Source organism: Sapajus apella, unplaced genomic scaffold (genome assembly GCF_009761245.1).
Source record: "Sapajus apella isolate SASKATOON/1434 unplaced genomic scaffold, GSC_monkey_1.0 scaffold13, whole genome shotgun sequence".
Classification (NCBI taxonomy): domain Eukaryota; kingdom Metazoa; phylum Chordata; class Mammalia; order Primates; family Cebidae; genus Sapajus; species Sapajus apella.
In genome coordinates this window covers 24,136,273-24,157,381 of record NW_022436953.1, presented here as the reverse complement: position 1 = coordinate 24,157,381, position 21,109 = coordinate 24,136,273, and the positions used below count along the sequence as shown (strand labels likewise).

At 40.6% G+C, this 21,109-nt stretch overlaps 1 protein-coding gene across 1 annotated transcript in view; it reads right to left on the bottom strand.

Moving 5' to 3' along the window:
• Window positions 1-3,357: 3,357 nt before the first annotated feature.
• Window positions 3,358-21,109, bottom strand: part of WDR11 (WD repeat domain 11) — a 60,041-nt gene continuing 42,289 nt past the window's right edge. Inside the window, exons 20-29 of the mRNA XM_032281833.1 lie at window positions 13,862-13,970; window positions 12,315-12,377; window positions 10,802-10,867; window positions 9,884-10,061; window positions 8,651-8,746; window positions 7,987-8,152; window positions 7,394-7,491; window positions 6,801-6,946; window positions 5,962-6,041; window positions 3,358-4,276 (exon numbers count right to left, since the gene is read on the bottom strand). Of these exons, the coding sequence (XP_032137724.1) occupies window positions 4,119-4,276; window positions 5,962-6,041; window positions 6,801-6,946; window positions 7,394-7,491; window positions 7,987-8,152; window positions 8,651-8,746; window positions 9,884-10,061; window positions 10,802-10,867; window positions 12,315-12,377; window positions 13,862-13,970 (1,160 nt within the window). The 3' untranslated portion in view covers window positions 3,358-4,118. The remainder of the gene's footprint in view (window positions 4,277-5,961; window positions 6,042-6,800; window positions 6,947-7,393; window positions 7,492-7,986; window positions 8,153-8,650; window positions 8,747-9,883; window positions 10,062-10,801; window positions 10,868-12,314; window positions 12,378-13,861; window positions 13,971-21,109) is intronic.

Genomic DNA, 21,109 nt, shown 5'->3' with positions numbered 1-21,109 from the left:
AGGAGAATCGCTTTAACCCGGGAGGCAGAAGTTGAGCCGAGATTGTACCACTGCAGTGCAGCCTGGAAACAGAGCAAGAATCCGTCTCAAAACAAACAAACAAACAAACAACAACAACAACAGAAACCTTAACTGCAAAAAGAAAATTGACCCCTCTGGTTACCTTTTTTTTTTTTTTCTTGAGACAGAGTCTTGCTCTGTTGCCAGGCTGGAGTGCAGTGGCTCGATCTCAGCTCACTGCAACCTCTGAACTCCCTTGTTCAAGCGATTCTCCTGCCTCAGCCCCCCGACTAGCTGGGATTACAGGCATGCACTACCATACCCAGGTAATTTTTGTATTCTTAGAAGAGACATGGTTTCACCATGTTGGTCAGGCTGGTCTTGATCTCCTGACCTTGTGATCTGCCTGCCTCAGCCTCCCAACGTCTGGGTACATTTTTAAGGCAGTGACTGAGGAATGTCTTTTTATCTTTTCTTAAATTCTCAATGATTTGTTTGAATCTTGTCTTTCTGAAGCAGCCCATCAGAGCATCGTTTTTCTTTTTTTTTGAAATGGAGTTTTGTTCTTGTTGCCCAGACTAGAGTGCAATGGCACAATCTCAGCTCACTGCAACCTCCTTCTGCCAGATTGAAGCGATTCTCCTGCCTCAGCCTCCCAAGTAGCTGGGATTACAGGTGCCCACCCCCATGCCCGGCTAATTTGAGCATCTTTAATAGTCTTTGGCTTTGCTCACTATAAATATGGAAGATGAGAAAGCTAAAAATCAAGCCAGGTCACCTGTGGAACCCAGAATGTCCTCTTTTCTTTCATACTTAGGACATAGTTTAAGTCATATTTCACAATGTTTTTGAAAGAAAATAAGGTGGGAGTGGCGTTTATTTGGCGTTTTTAGGCATGAGCTGCCCGTAGGGACCTCTTGTGAGAGGCTGAGTCACTTGCATCCTGAGCAGGAGAAAAGTGGGGCTTTCCCGGGTTATTTTGAATGTGTGCTGCGCTACTGACCAAACAGATGTGGAAGGAAAGAAAACATGCAGGGCTCTTGCAGGAAACGCAAGGCAGGGAGGCAGTAGTCTGCTCTCTGGATTTCTTCTTCGACCAGCCATCTCATTGGATTCCAGCAGTTTTCAGAAGTGCCTTCCAAAAGCCCAGCTCCTCTTTCCTTCTTTTAAGGTGGCAGCAACATGTAATCTATCAAAACTGCTGTTACATTTTAATTAAAAGGGTTCTTTCATTCACAAGTCATTTTGAGTCAGTCAAAATCATCTCGAGCAGGCTCCCAGAGAAACAGCCCCATTGCCTAGAACATTCTTCCTTGTATGCCATTCCTGCGTGGACCTCTATTTCAGCAGCACAATTACAAGTTTGTGCCTGAATGCTTTACTTCAGTCACATCCTGTGGCTGAGAATGGAGTATCAAGGGTAGTCAGAGCTCAGGATTCACTGAAAGCTAACACCATCCTCATGCAAGAGGAAGCCTCCAGGAAACAAACAGATGAGAGAGAAATTGTTTTTGTATTTAATTGTGTCTGTATGTTGAGACTTTCCGATCAGGTACCTGTGTGAGAGGGACATGAGGTTTGTATGAATCTGTTCCATTATCTATTTTGAAAGAACAAAATGTCCTGCTACCATGTCCAAAGCAATGATTAGACCTAGAGCAGGACCGTGGTGGGGCAGCCAGACACATTTGGCAGAGAATTTCATTAGCAACAGAGTAGGAAAAAAGGAACAGTGAGCAAACAGCTCTGAGACCAGCCAAGAGGAAGCACCCACCACCCACCACCCGGCCTTCTTCCTGAAGAAGCCCCCACCTCCAGAGCAACTCCTCCACCCCCACCCGGGCTTTGTGACAAAGGGAAGGGCCCAGGCCTGGCCCAGCAGCTTCTGTGGGGGCTGGCACTGGGGCGGGGGCTGCTGCCCTGAAGTCATTCTCAGTCTTATTCCCCATTTCCGCTGCTGGTTTCAGCCTGTGAAGCCACCTCATTAGTGCACTGACTACACACGTTCTTAACAACCTTTCATGAAAAGATGATATTTAGAAAGGCTAAACGTGAAAACGATCCACACTTCTTGAGCTCTTGCTTTCTAATGCTTGATGGAGGTGAGTATGGCAGTTTTCAGCTCTGTGACCATGAATAACACTGGACAGATCACATGTTCTGTTTGTAAGGGGACTTTCAGTTGTGTCTCAATATAGGCTTGGTCTCTGTGTCCCCACGGGAGTCCTAACTGCTATGCTAGCCAGCTGTGGCACAAACTCAGTCTCTGGACCTTGTCTGCTCACCGTGTTCACACCCAGCTGCCGTGCCCAGACCCAGGCAATGCCTTATTATCTATTCCTTGGCCTTAAATCCAAAGCATATTCATTTTTCAGAATGTACTCCTCTGGCATAAAGTTTCTTCTTTCTCTCTGCTTACTAAGTTTGGTAATTCATATGTTGAAGCCTTACCCTCCAGTGTGATGGTATTTGAGGGTTCTGCGTTTTGGAGGTAACTAGGTTGAGGTTGACCCCATGATGGGATTAGGGCCTTTATAAGGGGAAGAGAGAGAGCGCCCTTGCTTCATGTGAACACAAAGAGGAAAGGCCACATGAGAACACAGTAGGAAGGCAGCAGTCTACAAGCCAGAAAGTTCCTTACCGGGAACAAATCTGGCACCTTTGTCTCAGACCTCCAGCCTCTGGAACTATGAGACATAAATGTCTGTTGTTTAGGCCACTCAGTCTACGCATTTGGTTATAACAGCCCAAGCTAAGACAATGGTTGAATAAAGAAATCTGGACACATAATAAACAATGTAAAGAAAGCTGTGTTTGCCGTGGCCTTAAGGAAGTCTACTGCAGCATGCGAGGCAAAGAAAGGGCAGGTAACATGAGCCAGGACGGGACCAATAATGGATCCTGGATTTCTTCTAGAACTGCTCGCCAAAGCACTGAGCTAGGAACACATATTCCTGGGACAGGCCTTCCTTTCCATGGAGCTCAGTTCCTTGGCAGAGGGTATCAGACTAATTGATCTAGGGGTAGAAAGAGGCTATGCTTCTCTTTAAAAATTGTACCTCTTGGTGGGTATGATGTGTCACCCAGCTGGCTCAGGAGGAGAAAGACGGAAATGCTCACTCTCTCATCTCCAAGAGCCATGCGCTAAGCCACGTTCCCACTCAGGGACTCAGAGGTAGACTTGCTCGAGGTGCGGGTGTCCTTCCTGCCCTGTGTTGCACCCATGGGATTCCCACACACAGGCTTCTCTGGATACAGCAGGAGCAGCCAGACTTTGAAGTCTGGGCGACCAGATGACTCCTGAGGAGTCAGCATATCACCTGGCCTCGTGCACAGCAATGCAGAGAACACAGAGGCCTGGAAGGAATTTTGTATTTATTTATCATTTTTGTAAGTTACAGACATTTATGTTTTCAGCAATAATTTACAATAGTTACATCTCATATTTCAACTATTAGAACAGAGAGAACATTAAAGTACAAAGACTTCAAAAATGAGGTTATTGTGATGTATCATAAAAGGAGTTAAAAGTCAAAATATCAAAGACCTCACCTACTGAACTCAACAGAAATCTTAAAACCTCTTATGAGCCTCTAAGCCTGAAATTACAAAACTTAGCAACTGCTTAAACCAAGGAATTAACAGTTCTGTGTTTTCAAGATAAGAAAACAAAAAATTGCTTTGGTAAGCTATTGTTAATATTAGATTAAATGTTTCTGCCCTGTTTGTATCTTGAAAGACTGTATATAAGTACAGGTGCAGCATATATTTGAGAAAACATCACACAAATTTCATTTACGACAGGTTTCTCAAACATCTTTACATTTAGTCAACGAGAAAAGTGCTTCCGTCTCTTGAATTGTAAGTTTAAAAAAATTAAAAAGTATTTCCAGGGACTCTCCAAAAGTGTAAAATACGATGGACTTTCAAAATCGTAAGCATTCACATTCTTTCTGAGACCAACACAGATGCTCCCATGCATTTGGGCACACATCGCCTTAGAAACGTGGTGAAACAGCTCACAGGATCCTGCACTCCTCGTCATCCTGGACTGTGATGGTGACCACAGCCAGACCACACCGCCTTCCCCATCAGATTCCCTGGCATTTATTAAGCTGTCACTCTTTGCTGGGTTCTTCCTTGGGGGACTCAAGCTCATTCAGTAAGTCTTTTCCAGCTGCTCCAGCTTTTGAAGCAAAGAGAACTGCTCCCTGCTTAAAACCAAGGTTCTTCAAACTCCGGGCATAATCTGCATATATAGCAGTGATGAGTTTCTGTAAACCATAGTTAAGGAAAAGAAGAATAAAAAGGGCTGTGATGAGGCTTCCCCACGGGCTCCCAGAGGCAGGAAGGATGAGTCGCCTCTGCTCTGCTGGCTGCTCAGAAGGGACCTGGCGTCCACAGCGGGCAGACAGGATGAACACAGCAGCCTCTTCGCGGGCGGAGGGTGATTCCGGCTATCGGAGGCCATGTCTCAGGCTGTGCCATTATCACTTTTCACACCAGCTGAGTCCATAGCTTCTCCTTCCAGAGAACCCAACCAACATCCTCCCATAACCTATACTCAACTAAAGACTGGAAGATGAATGATAAGAGAAACTTAACCTGCACATATCCTCATTCCCTTTGAAAGTCTGACACACTGGCAGCCTGGGGGCAGATATTTATTTCTCAAAGTTCCATATATCTGGATGTTGTGTTTTAGAAAGCCCTGTCCTGTTGTTTTTTTAATTTTTTTTTTTTTTTTTAAGAGCCTATTGGGTACTCTGTGCTGATGCTTTGAGCTTCAAAATGGATACACTGAACCAGTCACCTTCCCAATGACTAGGTATATATGATCTTGAGTAGGCTCAGACTTTAATTTTTTAAAACTTTTAGTGGAGGGCTGGGTGGCTTGTGCCTGTAATCCCAGTACTTTGGGAGGCCAGGGTGGGAGGATCGCTTGAGCCAGGAGTTCAAGATCAGCCTGGGCAACAGAGTAAGACCCCGTCTCTACCAAAGAAAAAAACAGCCAGGCATGGTGGTGTACACTTGTAATCCCAGCTACTTGGGAGGCTGAGGTGGGAGGATTGCTTGAGCCCAAGAAGTTGACGCTGGAGTGAGCCATGATCATGCCACTACACTCCAGCCCGGGCAGAAGAGTGAGACCTTGCCTCAAAAAAATAAAAACAAATGTTTTTAGTTTAGTTTTAGTTTAATTTTCTTTTAAAAAAAGAAATTATAAACACACAAAGAGTGAGAGAGAAAAAAAGAGAGAGAGAGATAACCAAGTACCTGCCATGCAGACATGAGAGCTTAAAACCAAGGTTCCTGGAAGCGAAGTACAGTGAGCAGCAGCAGGGCCGCACAAGCACTGCCCCGGGAGCGGCATTCTCAAGTTCATTCTTTTCAAAGAAATTGATGTGCTCAAGTGACATTTAGAAGAAACAAAATGCCCTGGCTGATCTGGTGGGTGGATCAGAGTAGCTGGCCTGAGCAATATCCCTATTCAAGTACTGTAATTTTGTTCCGTTTTATATTGTCACTAGGGGTGATCATGGGAGTCTTTTTTTAGTTATTCCAGTATATTTTTTCTAGATAAATATATACAGTTTATTCTATGGAATGCCTGGTCTTGAACAAGTACTATTTGAAAGTACCAGGTCCTTCTACCTGTTTCCCAAATCATTCCTTCATCTTCTTTTTAAGTTCAAACAAGACTTGGGGGCCCTGTTCTCCACAGTCCTTCCTGCTTCCCTCCATCCTAGTCAGAGTTGATGCCGGTGGTGCAGCCACCTTCTTTTCTGATTTTTTCTCCTCCAATTTCTCCCTCTTTTCTGGCTTTGGTGAATCAGAAAATCAGAACATGGATCTTTCACAATATAATATAGCTCCTGTCCAGGCAGCACAACTAAGAGAAATTCCAAAACCCACGCAGGCCACTTTTTTCCTTGTCACTATAAACAACCTCGCAAAGGATATCCGTGTCCTCAGTGACTTCAAATGCTCCATACTTAAGGCAAGCTTCCACAAATAAGGCCGCTCTATCAAAGTATCTCATGCTGCTCAACAGAACAAAACAAGAGTTACGCTTTGTGATTTATGTCACTGGTGGCCAGCACCATCGAAGGGTATATTTCTGTATAAAGACATTTACACATTTTCCCTGCATAAGATACATGCACTGCATAAGATACAAGCACTTTTCTAAGCCCTGGTTTATTAAAAAAAGGAGGGAAGAATACTCACATCTCTAAACCCAAGCTTTAAAAAATTAATACTTAAAAGTTTGTGAAATAGATTAAATACACGAAAGTCTAGAGATGTGACAAGTGCCCACGCACCCACTGTCCATAGTTGACAAGTAATCTTTTGTCATATTTCCCAATGTACCTCCCTCAGTTTTGAATAAATGAAATGTCCCACAATTAGTGATGGTTGCTCCTCTTCCAGATTTTCAGATGGGACATCTCCCCTTCATCATGCCTTCTGTCACCTCTCCTCCTGCTCTCTGGGCCTCCTCTCAGTTGCTCTAGTCAAAGCAAAATGGACCCCTATTCTCTGAAGACTTTTAAATTCCTTTTTACTAGGTGCCAGTTAGGTTTGACCAGCATATTAGTAGGAAACGATCATAGCTCCCAGACCATGTAATGAACGTGGACAGTTCCATTCTCCTTTAGGTTTTCTGACAAACCTGAAATGCATACTTCTCCTTTCACTTCACACATTGAGTACCATCACCTGCTAGAACCAACCGCTGGAGGACATAAAGTGGCTGCTCACGGGCAGTCCCGAGCAGCCCGTGTGTACTCTTGGTTTACCTGTGAAGCGTCTCTGCCACACTGAAAAAGCAGCCCAGAGAGAGGAGGACCAGGAGAGCCTTTGATTTCTGATTGACTTGTGGAGAACAAAGGTGGTCAACCCACCGCTTTAAAACATCAGCACACTCCTCAGGATTCAAACGGACCTGAGAAAGACGCCCGTGTTAACAACAAAAACATCCTGCGCTCTATAAAGAAAAAATAATACTTCAGTTGAAGTGAGATCTGTCCCTAGGAAATATAGGCCAGGCTCTGTTTGACCAGCACACTGACCTGAAGCTCCTGCACACCATGAATGATAACAGTCTGAGCCTACAGGACCAGGGGCCTGGTACACCTCTGGAATGTAGTTTAGGCTCAGAACCCAGCAGGAAAAGGAGGCAGCTGCTTTTACTTACCTGCTGCCAATGCAAGATCCATTTTTAAATAAGTAAAGCAATTTACACTCATAAATAACAGGAAGAGGATGAAGGCTGCAAGAAAATATTTGCAAAGCAGCTTTGCAGGCCAAAAATGCTTCTAAGTCCAAAGTTCAAGACTGAGCTTTCTATCCCCAATGTTGAGGGCACCTACTGAAACCTGGAACCACCTACTTTCGCCAGCCACGCGGCCCGATTCCATTCGCCATACGTCTGCAGGTAGCGGCAGGCATCCGCAGCCTTGTCTATCAGGCAGAGCAGCTGAACACCCTCTGAAAGACAAAAGTGCAGCCCTCAAGTGACACTGCAGCTCCTTCTTTGAGAAGTCATTAAAAAATTAAATCCCATTTGACTTCATCTAGTCTTGCACACTTTATACCTACTGAAGACCTTCTTGACTTAAATTTTAAAACATAATATTAAGAGTTTTTTGTTAGTTGTTATTACTCAATTAACCAGGGTAGGAAGCACCATACAGTCTGGAGAACAGCAGAGAAAGCACAGCTCTGTCACAGGTTTTACTGCTCTGGTTTGCTTAGGCTCGTCAGATTTATGCCTATGATCTCAGCAATTAACAGCGCCCTCTTTCACTCTGAAAAGTGTGAACAATTGGTTCTGGTTTTATAGTCATCTGATATATATAGGTAGCAAGAAGTTTTCTTCAGCATATGTAAAAAAAGAAAGAAATGTCCCTACTAATCAAATACTTTGCTGGGAACAAGGTCTTATTTTTCAGAAAGATGACAAATATACCAAGTGTGCCTTACCTGCCAATTTGCCATTGGCAATCATATTGGTTGCCACCAACTTAATGGTGCTCTGAGAGGGGCCTGACGAGGTGACAGTAGTGACCAAACAGGCTTTCAGTGAATCACAGTAATAATGCTGGTTATCGGCACTTGTTTCCAACAGCAGCTGCACAGCTCTGTCTGTCTAATAAGAAAAACGGTTTTTCTAATTATGAGAACGTTTTCCTTCAACGTAACTTTTTAAAATTCATAATGTGGAAAACTAAAGGAAGACATTCATTTTCGAAAAATGTAATTGAATATTTTGTTTATAAACACAAAAATTAAACAGAAGTGCTACACTACTGTTTTGAGGCAAACATAAAGCCAGAGTCTGGTGTATCTAGGTGCTTGAGCAATTGCCTATTTCAGCTTTGCACCAGTCAATTCAGATACAGAAACAAAACAAAACAAATAGCTCGGCTTCACTGTATAGAGGCCTAAATTACAAGATGGTTGACCATATGTTTTTACTTTCTTATTAGGTTTATTGGTATTATTTTGAAAGAAAGCCTAAACTGACTATAGGGAACGAGGTACAGTCGAGAGGAAAATATTATGATGTGTACATATAGATCCATTGCTCTGACATACTAATTAGCAATTTCATGAAGCAGAAAAGAGTCATAAAAATTGAACATACCTGACCCAAGAGTAGTAGCTGGTCTGTACACTTCCTTGTATGATCATACGTTGACCGTTTCACTTCCTGTAGATTAACCCTTTCCAGCTGAAATTTCTAGAATCGGAAAAGAAGAAAAATTTAGCCTGGATTATAAGACTTTGGAATTATTTAAATTTTACTGTACTTAATAAGACCATTTAATAAAATGATCTTTGACTTTTCAGGTTATTAGATAATCAACTTTATAGAACTCCAAAAATTTAATAAGAATTTGAAAAGAAAAAATGTTGATAGATATTAACACTTGCATGCATACCTGCCTGCCTACAGAAACTGGCACTTAAGTAGAACTGGATAAACAACCTATGTGCATTGAAGTATTCTTCAGGAGGTTAAAGAAATTATGATGTGAATGGCAAATTCAAATCAAATGGATAAAGTATATGTTATTTATAGAAAATTATTGACAGAATTAAAATGAACCTAAGTTAAAAATATAAGACAAATTAAAAAATTAAGACTGTTTAATAATAAAACTTTGATGTTTGGTAAAAAACTCAGTAATTGTTTATGAGCTTTTCAAATCTTCAATCAGGCTTTTTTTTAATGCAAATGTATCAAGGGCTTCTTTCTTTTCCTTCTTTTTTTTTTTTTTTTTGAGACAGAGTCTTGCTCTGTTGCCCAGGCTGGAGTGCAGTGGTGCTATCTCAGCTCACTGCAACCTCAGCCTTCTGGGTTCAAGGATTCTCCTGCCTCAGCTTCCTGAGCAGCTGGGACTACAGGCATGCGCCATCACACCCAGATAATTTTCAAGAGCTTATTTCTATTACTGAACAGTAACTTAGTTTGAAAGTTTCCCAAGTTTGGCCGGGCGCAGTGGCTCACGCCTGTAATCCCAGCACTTTGGGAGGCCGAGGCGGGTGGATCACGAGGTCAAGAGATCGAGACCATCCTGGTCAAAATGGTGAAACCCCGTCTCTACTAAAAATACAAAAAATTAGCTGGGCCTGGTGGCGCATGCCTGTAATCCCAGCTACTCAGGAGGCTGAGGCAGGAGAATTGCCTGAACCCGGGAGGCGGAGGTTGCGGTGAGCCGAGATTGCGCCATTGCACTCCAGCCTGGGTAACAAGAGCGAAACTCTGACTCAAAAAAAAAAAAATAAAAGAAAGTTTCCCAAGTTTAAGATACTGACAAAGATATAAGTAATCAAGGTGACAGCTTGAAAGGTTTTGCTATGTGAAGTGGACTACCTGAAAGTAGGCATTTTCGCAGAGCACATCATAGCATATATCCAGTGGGTTGCTCAATTTGTCCCGAGGAGCAGCTTCTTTAAAAGCAGTTGTGCTAGCTGACTTTTCCTGGGATAAGCTGTGTAGGTAGTGGGCAGCAACTGTCCAGAAGTGCAGCTCCGATTCATCACCATAGAGCCTGGCAAGGATGAAGCAAAGTTTCGACTGCACTCACAGAACACCTGGGCCTGGATGGCTTCCTAGAGTAGACTGAGGGACTGGAAGAGAGTGCTGACACATATCTACTGGGACACTGGCATGGAGCCTGGCAGGGTGAAAGGGGGAGGTAGCAAGTTTTCCAGCCTGCTACGGGGTCTCCTACAGTACAGGGGCCTGACTGCACAGGACCCTTTCAGACTCCAACATCTTTCCGTTCTGTGTTAAGAACAATTGTTTACCTGGTTTGACATTAGCACACCTTTCAATGTGGGCCAGTGATTCACATTAGTAAGAAGTTCCTCTGGGATAACTGGCTAGATAAGGTATGAAAGTAATGTGCCATTTATTCTGTGGGAAGTGGAGTCTTTTTTATAAGTGGCAAACTCTATTGTAAGTCAGGATATACAGGTTGTCGCTTTTAAATATAATTTATTGGTATATTTAAATATATGCAGTTTGCATCTGATATTTTAAAACACATATTTTAAAAAGCTGTAGAAGGAAGTGCTTTCCAGAGAGAAAGCCTAGATCTCACATTTAAAATGCAATTTGATTTTTTCCCAATTTGTTATTACTACTCTCAAAATTATTTTAAGTTACATCTAAAGAATGAACTGATACAATTTTCTAAAATCTAAGTGTTTGTAACTAAAAACCCTTAAAAGAAACGAGTTAACTTGAAATCCTGTCTCTTATACAGAATACATCAAACAATATTACCTTGAAACAAGCAGACACCTCTGCAAGAGAGTGAATTCTGGATCAAGCAATAGTTTCTTTATGTCACTGCAGAAGGAAACCAGACAAAAGTTTTGAATCAAACAATAAAGCATGGAGGATGATCAATATACTCTTGAAATGAAAAATTCCAGTCAAATAATATGTTTTGTATAAATATAGAGAATTTACACAAGACAAGGTACTTGACCCTGAAATTATACAAGTTGAAGGGGGCTGAGAGTATTCTCAAGGTCTGGAGAAGTAGCAGCTGTCAACCACCACAGGGAGCTGCAGGGCTCTGATTTCTGGTTTCTAGGCTTGCAGCAGTTTTTGAAAGTATCAGGTGCCTAACTACTGGAACAAGAATGCCATTGTTGACAAAACCATTTTGCTAATCATCAAGAACAGTAAATAAAGAAGATGGCATTCGTAATTTATTCTGAAATGATTTAAAAAATAAAGTAAGGATGAATTGCTAGTGCTTTTATAAACTGATGTTTCTAAAATAGTCAAATACTGAATATTCACAAGTCAGACAGGAAGATATTCTTTAAATCTATAGTTTCGCATTTAAACATAAATGTTAATTTTTGCATAGCAAAAACTAATTATTTTAAATTTTCCATCAATAGAACATCTTATGCTTAATTTGTTAAACACTATAATTACTTGTAACAGATTCTAGATTGCAAAACCGTGTTATGCTTTCCTCAAGAACTCCTTATGGACCCATATTTTTTCCTTTCTTATTCCCAGTACATTCTGTTAAATGCCCTTGGCTTCAGGGAGCACATTCATTTCTCAGCCAGACTTGTGTACGCCAGCACCTGACACAGAGAACTCATTTTAGAAGTGGGAAGCAGACCCAGAATTGCCCTGTGACTCATATTCCACTTTGAGGCTTCATGGAGGTTTTTTTTTGAGACGGAGTTTCGCTCTTGTTACCCAGGCTGGAGTGCAATGGCGCGATCTCGGCTCACTGCAACCTCCGCCTCCTGGGTTCAGGCAAGTCTCCTGCCTCAGCCTCCTTAGTAGCTGGGATTACAGGCACGTGCCACCATGCCCAGCTAATGTTTTGTATTTTTTTAGTAGGGACGGGGTTTCACCATGTTGACCAGGATGGTCTAGATCTCTTGACCTCGTGATCCACCCGCCTCGGCCTCCCAAAGTGCTGGGATTACAGGCTTAAGCCACCGCGCCCGGCCCATGGAGGTTTATGGCAGCGGCAGGCTGAGCTATAAGCATGCTCACACTGCAGCATCCAGTCTGCCCTGATGTGAGACCAGAGCAGCTGGTACTCATGAATCTGGTGAAGGCAGATGCTCTGTCACTATAACTACTGAATAAGTACTTTTTCTGCAAAACACAGGCTCTAAAGGGAAGCAAACCTCTGCAGACTAGTCTCTTCTTGGGCCACTAATATTTTCTAAAACATAACTTATTTTAATTTTGAAAAGTAATTATATTTTTCTTTCTCATGTTACTATCTTCTAATAAAACATGGAATGCTTACTTAGACAATGAATTCAACTGTTCTTGGAGGAGATTCTTTATTTCTTCATTTTCTGGATAGTCACTGCACAGAAAAGATTTTGAATGAGTTCATTATCTCTTCACTTAAAATCATGTATTTCTTGACCTGAAAAAAGTCATGTTAATACAGAGATAACCTTCTTTGTAGTTCTTGGTTAAAAACCTGGTTATAGACCAAATTAACAAAAATCTACACAGCACCCCACTAATCACCTTTAATATCTGCTTTTATCTTATTGAGTCAAAAAAAACAAAACAAGTAAAGACAGTCTCCTTAGCTTTCAAGAAACCAGGAAATTTATTAGCAGGCTTTAAAATCTATCAAGTCTAGATTTCTTTGAATGAAGGACTTAGCAATTGCTAAAGGGATCTGCTCATTCACTGAGCTCTGCAGAATGAATATTCTGAGGAGACAGTGCTTGGAGAACAGACACTTCCGGCATTATCTTTAAACCCTCAATCCATGCTGCACATGGCAGGAGTTCAGTAATATTTGTGAATTTAATTAATAATCACTAATAATAGTTTGTGTGAATTTTTTTGCAATGAGTCAAATATTGAGATTTGTAAGACAAAGTATACCCCTGAAGCTAATTATGCTGCTTTTTAAAAATTATTATTATACTTTAAGTTCTGGGGTAGATGGGTAGAAGATACAGGTTTGTTACATAGGTATACATGTGCCATGGTGGTTTGCTGCACCCATCACCCCATCATCTACATTAGGTATTTCTTCTAATGTTATCCCTCCCCTAGCCCTCCACTCCTCGATAGGCCCAGATGTTCCCCTCCTTGTGTCCATGTGTTCTCATTGTTCGACTTCCACTTATGAGTGAGAATATGTGCTGTTTGGTTTTCTCTTCTTGTGTTAGTTTGCTGAGAATGATGGTTCCCAGTTTCATCCATGTCCCTGCATAGGACGTGAACTATGGCTGCATAGTATTCCACGGTATATATGTGCCTCATTTTCTTTATCCAGTCTATCACTAATGGACATTTGGGTTGGTTCCAAGACTTTGCAACTGGGAACAGTGCTGCAATAAACATACTTGTGCATGTGTCTTTATAGTAGAATGATTTATAATCCTTTAGGTATATACCCAGTAATGGGATTGCTAGATCAAATAGTATTTCTAGTTCTAGATCCTTGAGGAATTGCCACACTGTCTTCCACAATGGTTGATGCTGCTTTTTGAAAAGCATGGGCCTGGCTCCAAATTCCCCTGGCTTCCATTGCCCTCTTCATGTGCAACCTTTTTGTCATCACGACACATCCATGTTCAGACCATAAGATAAGCACACAGCCACTGGAGAGCAATACACGCCCTCACAGCTCCTCACTGACCCACACTTCCACGAAGGCTCCTGAGAGATGGAAGCCAGAGGCAGCCTGGCAATTCTGTAGTGTCTCTTGGCTTTAAAGGCTCCATTCCCTTTAAATTCTGGAGTATAGGCCATGCTGACTTTCATGGGTGTCCTTCAACCCCAAGTAAATTATGAAAGAAAAAGAAAAATGAAAAAACTTACACATGAGAAATGTCCAAAGAACACTGTCCATTCCAAGGCTGGTGTAATAAGAAGGCTTTCAAGGCAAGGGAGGCCCTTGGGACAAGGAGATATGGGCACCACACAGGCTCTAGACAACAAAGAAAGGTTTTTAAAAATAAAATGAAGTTTCATACTACAATGAAGCTTTGCCTATAAACCATTTACAGAGTAGTCAGCAGAGGGCAACAGGTAAATCTGGTGCAACTGAGAGAGTATATTCAATGTAGTCACTGCTTAGGAAGCACAAGCCAAGAGCACAGTCTCTGCATTCAAATCTGATCAACATATTCTTCTTTTTCCCTTTTAAATTTAAGTATCCTGTGTGGTATACAACTCTGGTTCTACTTGAATAAAGGATTCAATGCAGACTCAACAAATAGCAATAAAGTTTATTATTTTTAAATATTAAAAATAAACAAGATTTATTTAAAAATAACTAATAAACAAGATTTGCCTAGTTGTCAACATGTTCCAGTGCAAAGAAGCAGAAGACCTAAAGGCTGCAATGCCCAGCAGCTCTGCTCTGACCACCCTACATTCTGTTGGACTCTTGACCTTAGCTCCAATTTTCTGGGGGTGCCCTGGCTTTTACAGCTCAGCCTTATTAACAATTCCCCTCCAGAATCCTGCAGAGCCTTTATCCATGGATCCCTGGAATAGATACAATTATGCAAAATGACATAAACCTATAAATGGTATTGGCTTATTTAAGTGACTGTATTTTCAAGCTGCTGTAAAGAACTACCTGAGACTGAGTAATTTATAAAGAAAAGAGGTTTAATTGACTCACAGTTCCATGTGGCTGGGGAGGCAAACTTATAATCATGGCAGAAGGTGAAGGGGAAGCAAGGTACATCTCACATGGCGAGCAGGACAGAGAGAGCAAGGGGGGCAAGTGCCACACTTTTAAGCCATCAGATCTTCTAAGAACTCACTCACTATCATGAGAACAGTAAGGGGGAAATCCGCCCCCACGATCCAATCACCCCCTGCCAGCTGCCTCCCCTGACCTGTGGGGATTACAATTTGACATGAGATTTGGGTGGAGACACAGAGCCAAATCATATCAGCGATCCATAACAACTTTGGACTGTGCTATTATCCAGTATGATATCCAATATGATAGTCACTTAAAATATTGCTAGTATAACGAAGGAAATGAATGTCTATCTTACTTAATTTAAACTTAAAAAGTGATTATTGATTCGTCATTGGATAACTCTTAAGTATGTTTGAAACAATTTGAATACATAGCTACTTTGTCAACTGAAAATTTTATAAAATCTAAATAGAGCTTGACTGTTTCTGCTGAAAATCTGTCCTCTAAATTTAGAGAGCAATTCAAGTTATTTTATAATAAATGTAAAATACCCACTGAATTTTGAAGAATGAATACTTAAAAAAGTAAGTAACATGTCTCACTAGTAACTTTTAATACTGATTATATGTTGAAATACAACTTTGGATATATTGGCTTAAATAAAATTTTAGTTAAAATTAATTTCATCTCTTTTTACTTTTTAAAATGTGGATTCTATAATTTAAACTTACATATGTGGCTCACATTATGTTTCTATTGGAAAGCTCTGCTTTACAGAACTTCATTCTATGTAGTTAAATAAAAATTAAATTATACATAAAATACTTTATGTGGACTTCTCAATTTAAAATATTTCCAGAAAGTGATTGGAAATATTTTTAACCACGTTTTTTTACACCCAAGAATTTTAATATTGATTCAGTAAAATCAGTTAAAATGTAGTCCAAATTCAAAAGTTCCTTGTTATTCCCCGAATGTCCTGACAGCTGTATTATTTTAAACAATCTGGGGTCCAGTCAAGGCCAGTACACTGCACTGTCACGTCTTGTTGGTCTACCCCAATTTACAATGGTCCTCCCACTTTTTGGTTTTGGTCTTACATGACCTTTCCATTTTTGAAGAGTCCTGGTCAGCTGCTGTGGAGAATGTCCTACGTTCTAACTTGTCTGGTTTCTGATTATCAGACTCAGGTTAAACATTTTTGGCAGAGTCTGAACAAAGGATGCTGTGCATTTTTCACTGCATTGCATGTACCAGAAGGAACACATTAGCTGTCTGGTTATAGAAAACACTAAATCTGATCATCTAGCTAAGGGGTACTCACCAGAGCACTCTCTTATCAGGGCACCTCCCCCCTGTATAATTAATTAGTAAGTATCATGTGGGGAAAATACCGTCAGACTGAATTTCCTATCCTCAAACATCCTTTCACTCAGTGATCTGACATCCACAAGTGATCCTTGCTTGAATTAATTATTGTATCAGGGGTCACAAACTGGTGATTTTCTAATATTATTCTTGCTGCATTTGTCAGCTGGCACTCTTCTGCCCACCTGAGCTTTCGCTTCTTGCCCACTCCCCCTTTTCTTACTGTGACTATTACTATGGAATGAGGGCTTGTTGGTATTCTGCACTTACATCCATACCACCATTGTTTTTCGTGATGCTCAGACTGCCCCTGATTTGACAGAAGGCTTTCATAACCGTTTATCTCTTACATCAGGTCATCCTTGTTTTTTCAATTCCTTACTTGGGTTCTGGCACCACAAGATGCCCTAGACCCATCTTGCATCTTTTGTGCCTCTGTCCTGAAATAAACTTTTTGTCCAAGGAGCCCTGGCTCCTTTTAGCCTGGGAATGGAATTTACAGAGTAAAATCTGGTGCTATGTGTGCTCATTGCCATTGAGTGTCAATGTAACAACACTGTAAGCAGAACCAGGGAATACACATTTTCAAGAAGTCATGACTTTTTATCAATCCAAATCCACCCCTGGAATGTTTCTTCCCACCACCGCCACTTCACATCTCTATCTCCCTTTCCATCAGCACAGACCCTGGTTCTGCAATTTGGTTACTAAATTGTTCCAGACTATAAAATGTACAAAACAGTTTCAGAATTACTAGTGCCACTGTCAATTACTCAGGTAAAGTTCAACATTCCTTAGCAACTCTCTGTCGTTAGAATATAAACCACTAAAGGTGGGCAGTGAGTGAGAAGTTCGGTGTTACAGTTATTTGAACTCTCTGTGTGTGTGTGTGTGTGCGTGTGTGTGTGTGTGTGTGTGATTATGTTACCAATGTTGCTGTTACACAGTCGGTTCAACTGTTTCTTGCATTCAATTTTAGGGTTTGATTTTTCTTTCACCCTTTTTGTCACTGTATATTTTGAATATGTAAAATACATAAATGGTTCAAAACTTGAAACTATATAACAAAGACAGAAGAGCTTCACTGCTATCCCCACACTCTCCATTTTTCCATCTACATCCTCTAACTATTCTCACCAGTTTCTGGATTATTCTGTGTATGCGTGTGTGTTTTAGTAAGCAAACATATGTGTACAAGCAGCTATGTATAAAATTCACCTTTGTACACAAGCAGGCTATAAGCACTCTTTTACGCTTGCATTTTTCACTTACACATATTCTAGATATCATTCTATATCAGGTCATAGAGCTATTCCTCACTATTTTACAGCTGCATAGATTATTCTATTCTGCAGATGTCCCCAAATTTATTCAACCAATCTCCTATGGCTAAGTAGTTAGGTTCTTTCCAAAATTTCACTATGAATAACTGTGTGCATTTTGGTCACATGTATGATTGTACATCTTAAGATAAATTATTAGCACTGGGACTGCTGGGTAAAAAGGTAAATGTGCATGTAGCTCTGATAGATATTGCCAAATTCCTTCCTATAGGGATCTCGCTGTAAGCAATGGATGAGAGTGCTCGTTTCCTTGTAGCCTTGCCAACAGTATATTTTCAAGCTTTTGAATTGTTCATCTGATAGGTAAGAAATGATTTTTTAGTGCAGTTTTAATTTGTATTTTTCTCTTTTTAAAAATTTGAAAACATTCTTTTTCTTCTTTTATCCTTACTAGTAGGAAGTCAAGTATTTTTCTTATTATGAATAAAAGTTGAGCATCTTTTCATATGTTGAAGGGTGATTTATCTTTTTTTCCCCTCCGTAGACAGTCTGTGACTTGTAAATTTCCCCCAGATAATCATTTATATTTGGCTTTGCTTATTGAACACTTTATTCCTTATTAAAGCTTTTCTTTTGCTTTTTTTTTTTTTTAATTTCCACTTAGTCATCTCTTCTTTTACATCTGGGCTATAAAGGAAGGACTGTATCTTGGAAAAATGAGGCTTATCTAACCACCTACAGAGCCACTGAAAACTTAGCACTGAAAGGGATGCAGGTGGCTAGCTTAATTCTTTCTATTTCTTCCCCATAGATGACAATCTATATAATTCTCAAATTTTCAAGCAGCCCCTTTCATGTTCAGACAGTGGTTACTGGTATTACGTCATGGTATGTGGTAAATGTCAGGGGAAAAAATTAACAATACATAATAATCTCGGAATGGTTCAAAGAAGTTCCCATGCTGTGTAGTAATTTCTTAATCAATGAACAAATGAAAAGATACAAGAGAATCCACGGATGAAGCAGCATCCAGAGTGTTTACATAATGCAAGCAAGACAACATTTACCAAGCCTGAGTAAAAAGAGGAAAATGTCTTATTTTTAAAAACAAATACATGTTATTTCTCCAAAAGCAAAATATTGTTGACAGCATACCAGTGAGCATGAACAAATTGAAAGTGACCTTTACTACTTCCCTCCTTCAAATGAATTTAAGTCTTTCTTCTGAAGGGTAAAGATCAGGCATGAAAAAGTAATAGGTGATCATCTCACAGCTGGAGAAACTCACCTGCAAGAGCTCATTCACCTCTGGAAATTACACAATTAGAATGCAAAGGCAGTTAGCATCATTGTTGTTTGCCATAGATTCTGTTCCATTTAGGCTAAAGTTATGTGAGGTGTTAATCATAACACCCAGGTTTTTAGCTACCTACATGCCAGGAATGCAGAAAATCAGTAACCAAAGAGCCAAGAAGGAAAGCAGTAGAAAAAGTTACTCCTCCATCACTTGGAAATGGCAACATCGAGGTGAGCTGGAAATCTGGGAAGGAAAGGACCCTCTTTTGTGATTTTATTCAGTGTGACTCAATGAGGAGGAAGAAGACAGCTACAGGATACTACTGGCATTTGGGGCAGGACAATTCTTCATTGTGCCAGACCATTCCAGGTTGTTTAGCGTATCTGGACCTCCCCACACTGCAAGTCATTGTGACACATTTCTGAATGCCCCAAGATTACTGAAAATGACTATGGAAGGATGAGGCAGAGGAAGAGAAAAGGTCTGTGCAGGCCGGGCGCAGTGGCTCAAGCCTGTAATCCCAGCACTTTGGGAGGCCGAGGCGGGTGGATCACGAGGTCAAGAGATTGAGACCAGCCTGGTCAACATGGTGAAACCCCGTCTCTACTAAAAATACAAAAAATTAGCTGGGCATGGTGGTGCGTGCCTGTAATCCCAGCTACTCAGGAGGCTGAGGCAGGAGAATTGCCTGAACCCGGGAGGCGGAGGTTGCGGTGAGCGGAGATCGCGCCATTGCACTCCAGCCTGGGTAACAAGAGTGAAACTCCGTCTCGGAAAAAAAAAAAAAAAAAAAAAAGTAAAGGTCTGTGCATAAGCCTGATTTTGGAAAGCTTCTTTCTATATATGCTTACTTAGGAAAATGTGCTTAGCAGTGGCCTTTAACACTGAGGAGGAAATTTCCCCAATATCAAGTAAATACTATTTAAGAAGTACAGAAACTGCATGATACCAGAATGCTATTAAATAAGTCTCATACTCTTACATTCCTTTTAGATGCTGCCAAAATGACTATAAAGATTTATTTTTATGGCACTTTATGGTCCTGACAAATTAGGTAGCAGACAAGAAAGGTTCTCCAACTCAAACAGGAATTCTAATCTTCTAATTTGCCTGACTGACCTCTCTTTATCGGAGGAAGAAGGGGCCAATCTAAGCTGCAATCAAAAAAAATGGACAGATGTGAATCAATATTTTATGACGTTCTCTACTTGTTATCAAGGAGAACTGAAGAATACATAGGAAATACTGATGTATTAATGCCTATGACCTAAAATAATTCTATTTTTATCCCATATCACTAAGCCCCAAATATGCTTCTAATTTCTCAGAATAGAAATCTATTATATCAAACTTTTTTCCCCAAGACCAAATCAGCTGTGTATCTGGAGGTAAACACACAGGTGTTTTTTTCTTCACTCCTCATTTACACTACCACCAGATTTCTTTCTTTAAGAAACACCTTGACTTTGGAGCTTTTTGATTCGAATTTTATGTTCAGAGTGAAGGAAAAGCTCTTCAAACATTTCGACTGCAGTTCCACACTTCTTTACCTATAATTAGTAACTAATTTTTTCAAAAACCACCCTTGAAGTTCCTTCAATTTCCTCAATACATTTAAGTTTAAATGAATACCAATGCTTGCCCTTTCCGAGAAGGCCATCCTGATGCTTCCACAGAGCTGGCAAATGACTCAAGGACAGACATGGGAATGCATGGGTCTTGAATTCTGGCTTCACCTGATGGCAGTCAGTCACACAGTAAGAAGTGGTGGTGCCCAAATGCAGTGGGCAGGGGTGGCCAGTAAAAACCAAAGCACATCTAACGTAAGTTAAAGGCAGCCCCATTAACATTAGCAGCAACTGGGTAGTGCCTCAAGCATGAACATAAAGTGAAAAGCCAGGATTTTAAAATCTTATTGTCTCTGAAATGCCAAATATTGACTCTATGAAGGTTCAGAAGAGTTTCATGAAATTTTCTACATATCAGCCTGGAGTGTGTACCAAAGTTTTGCTGGGAGAATACTCAGGCAAGAAGTTCCCTCCTCTGCTCCAGTGAGGATCAAATATCTTTCAAGGATGAAAACTGTATTTCATCAGCCAAAAACTGCCTTTTAACTGATAAATAGATGCATTCACAATCGTCCCATTCTTTTTTTTAGAAGTCAAATATGGGGTATATTCTACTAAAATGTTTCTTATTCTGGTAAAAAGCAATGTCAAAACAACCATACGGAACAGAGCAAGATACTGCAATCTCCTAATTTGCTTTGACTGGTCATACTAGTCACAGATTGGCATCAATATTCACAATACTCAGAACACTTTCCAAAGTGACTTTTCAATGATCTATGGTTGTAAAAGACATAAGGCCATTATTAACAAGCCAGCCACCTTATCTCTAGATTTAGTCCTCTGATGAGTTCGCCTAAATTCTGAGTAAGCCATTTTTATGAATGTAAA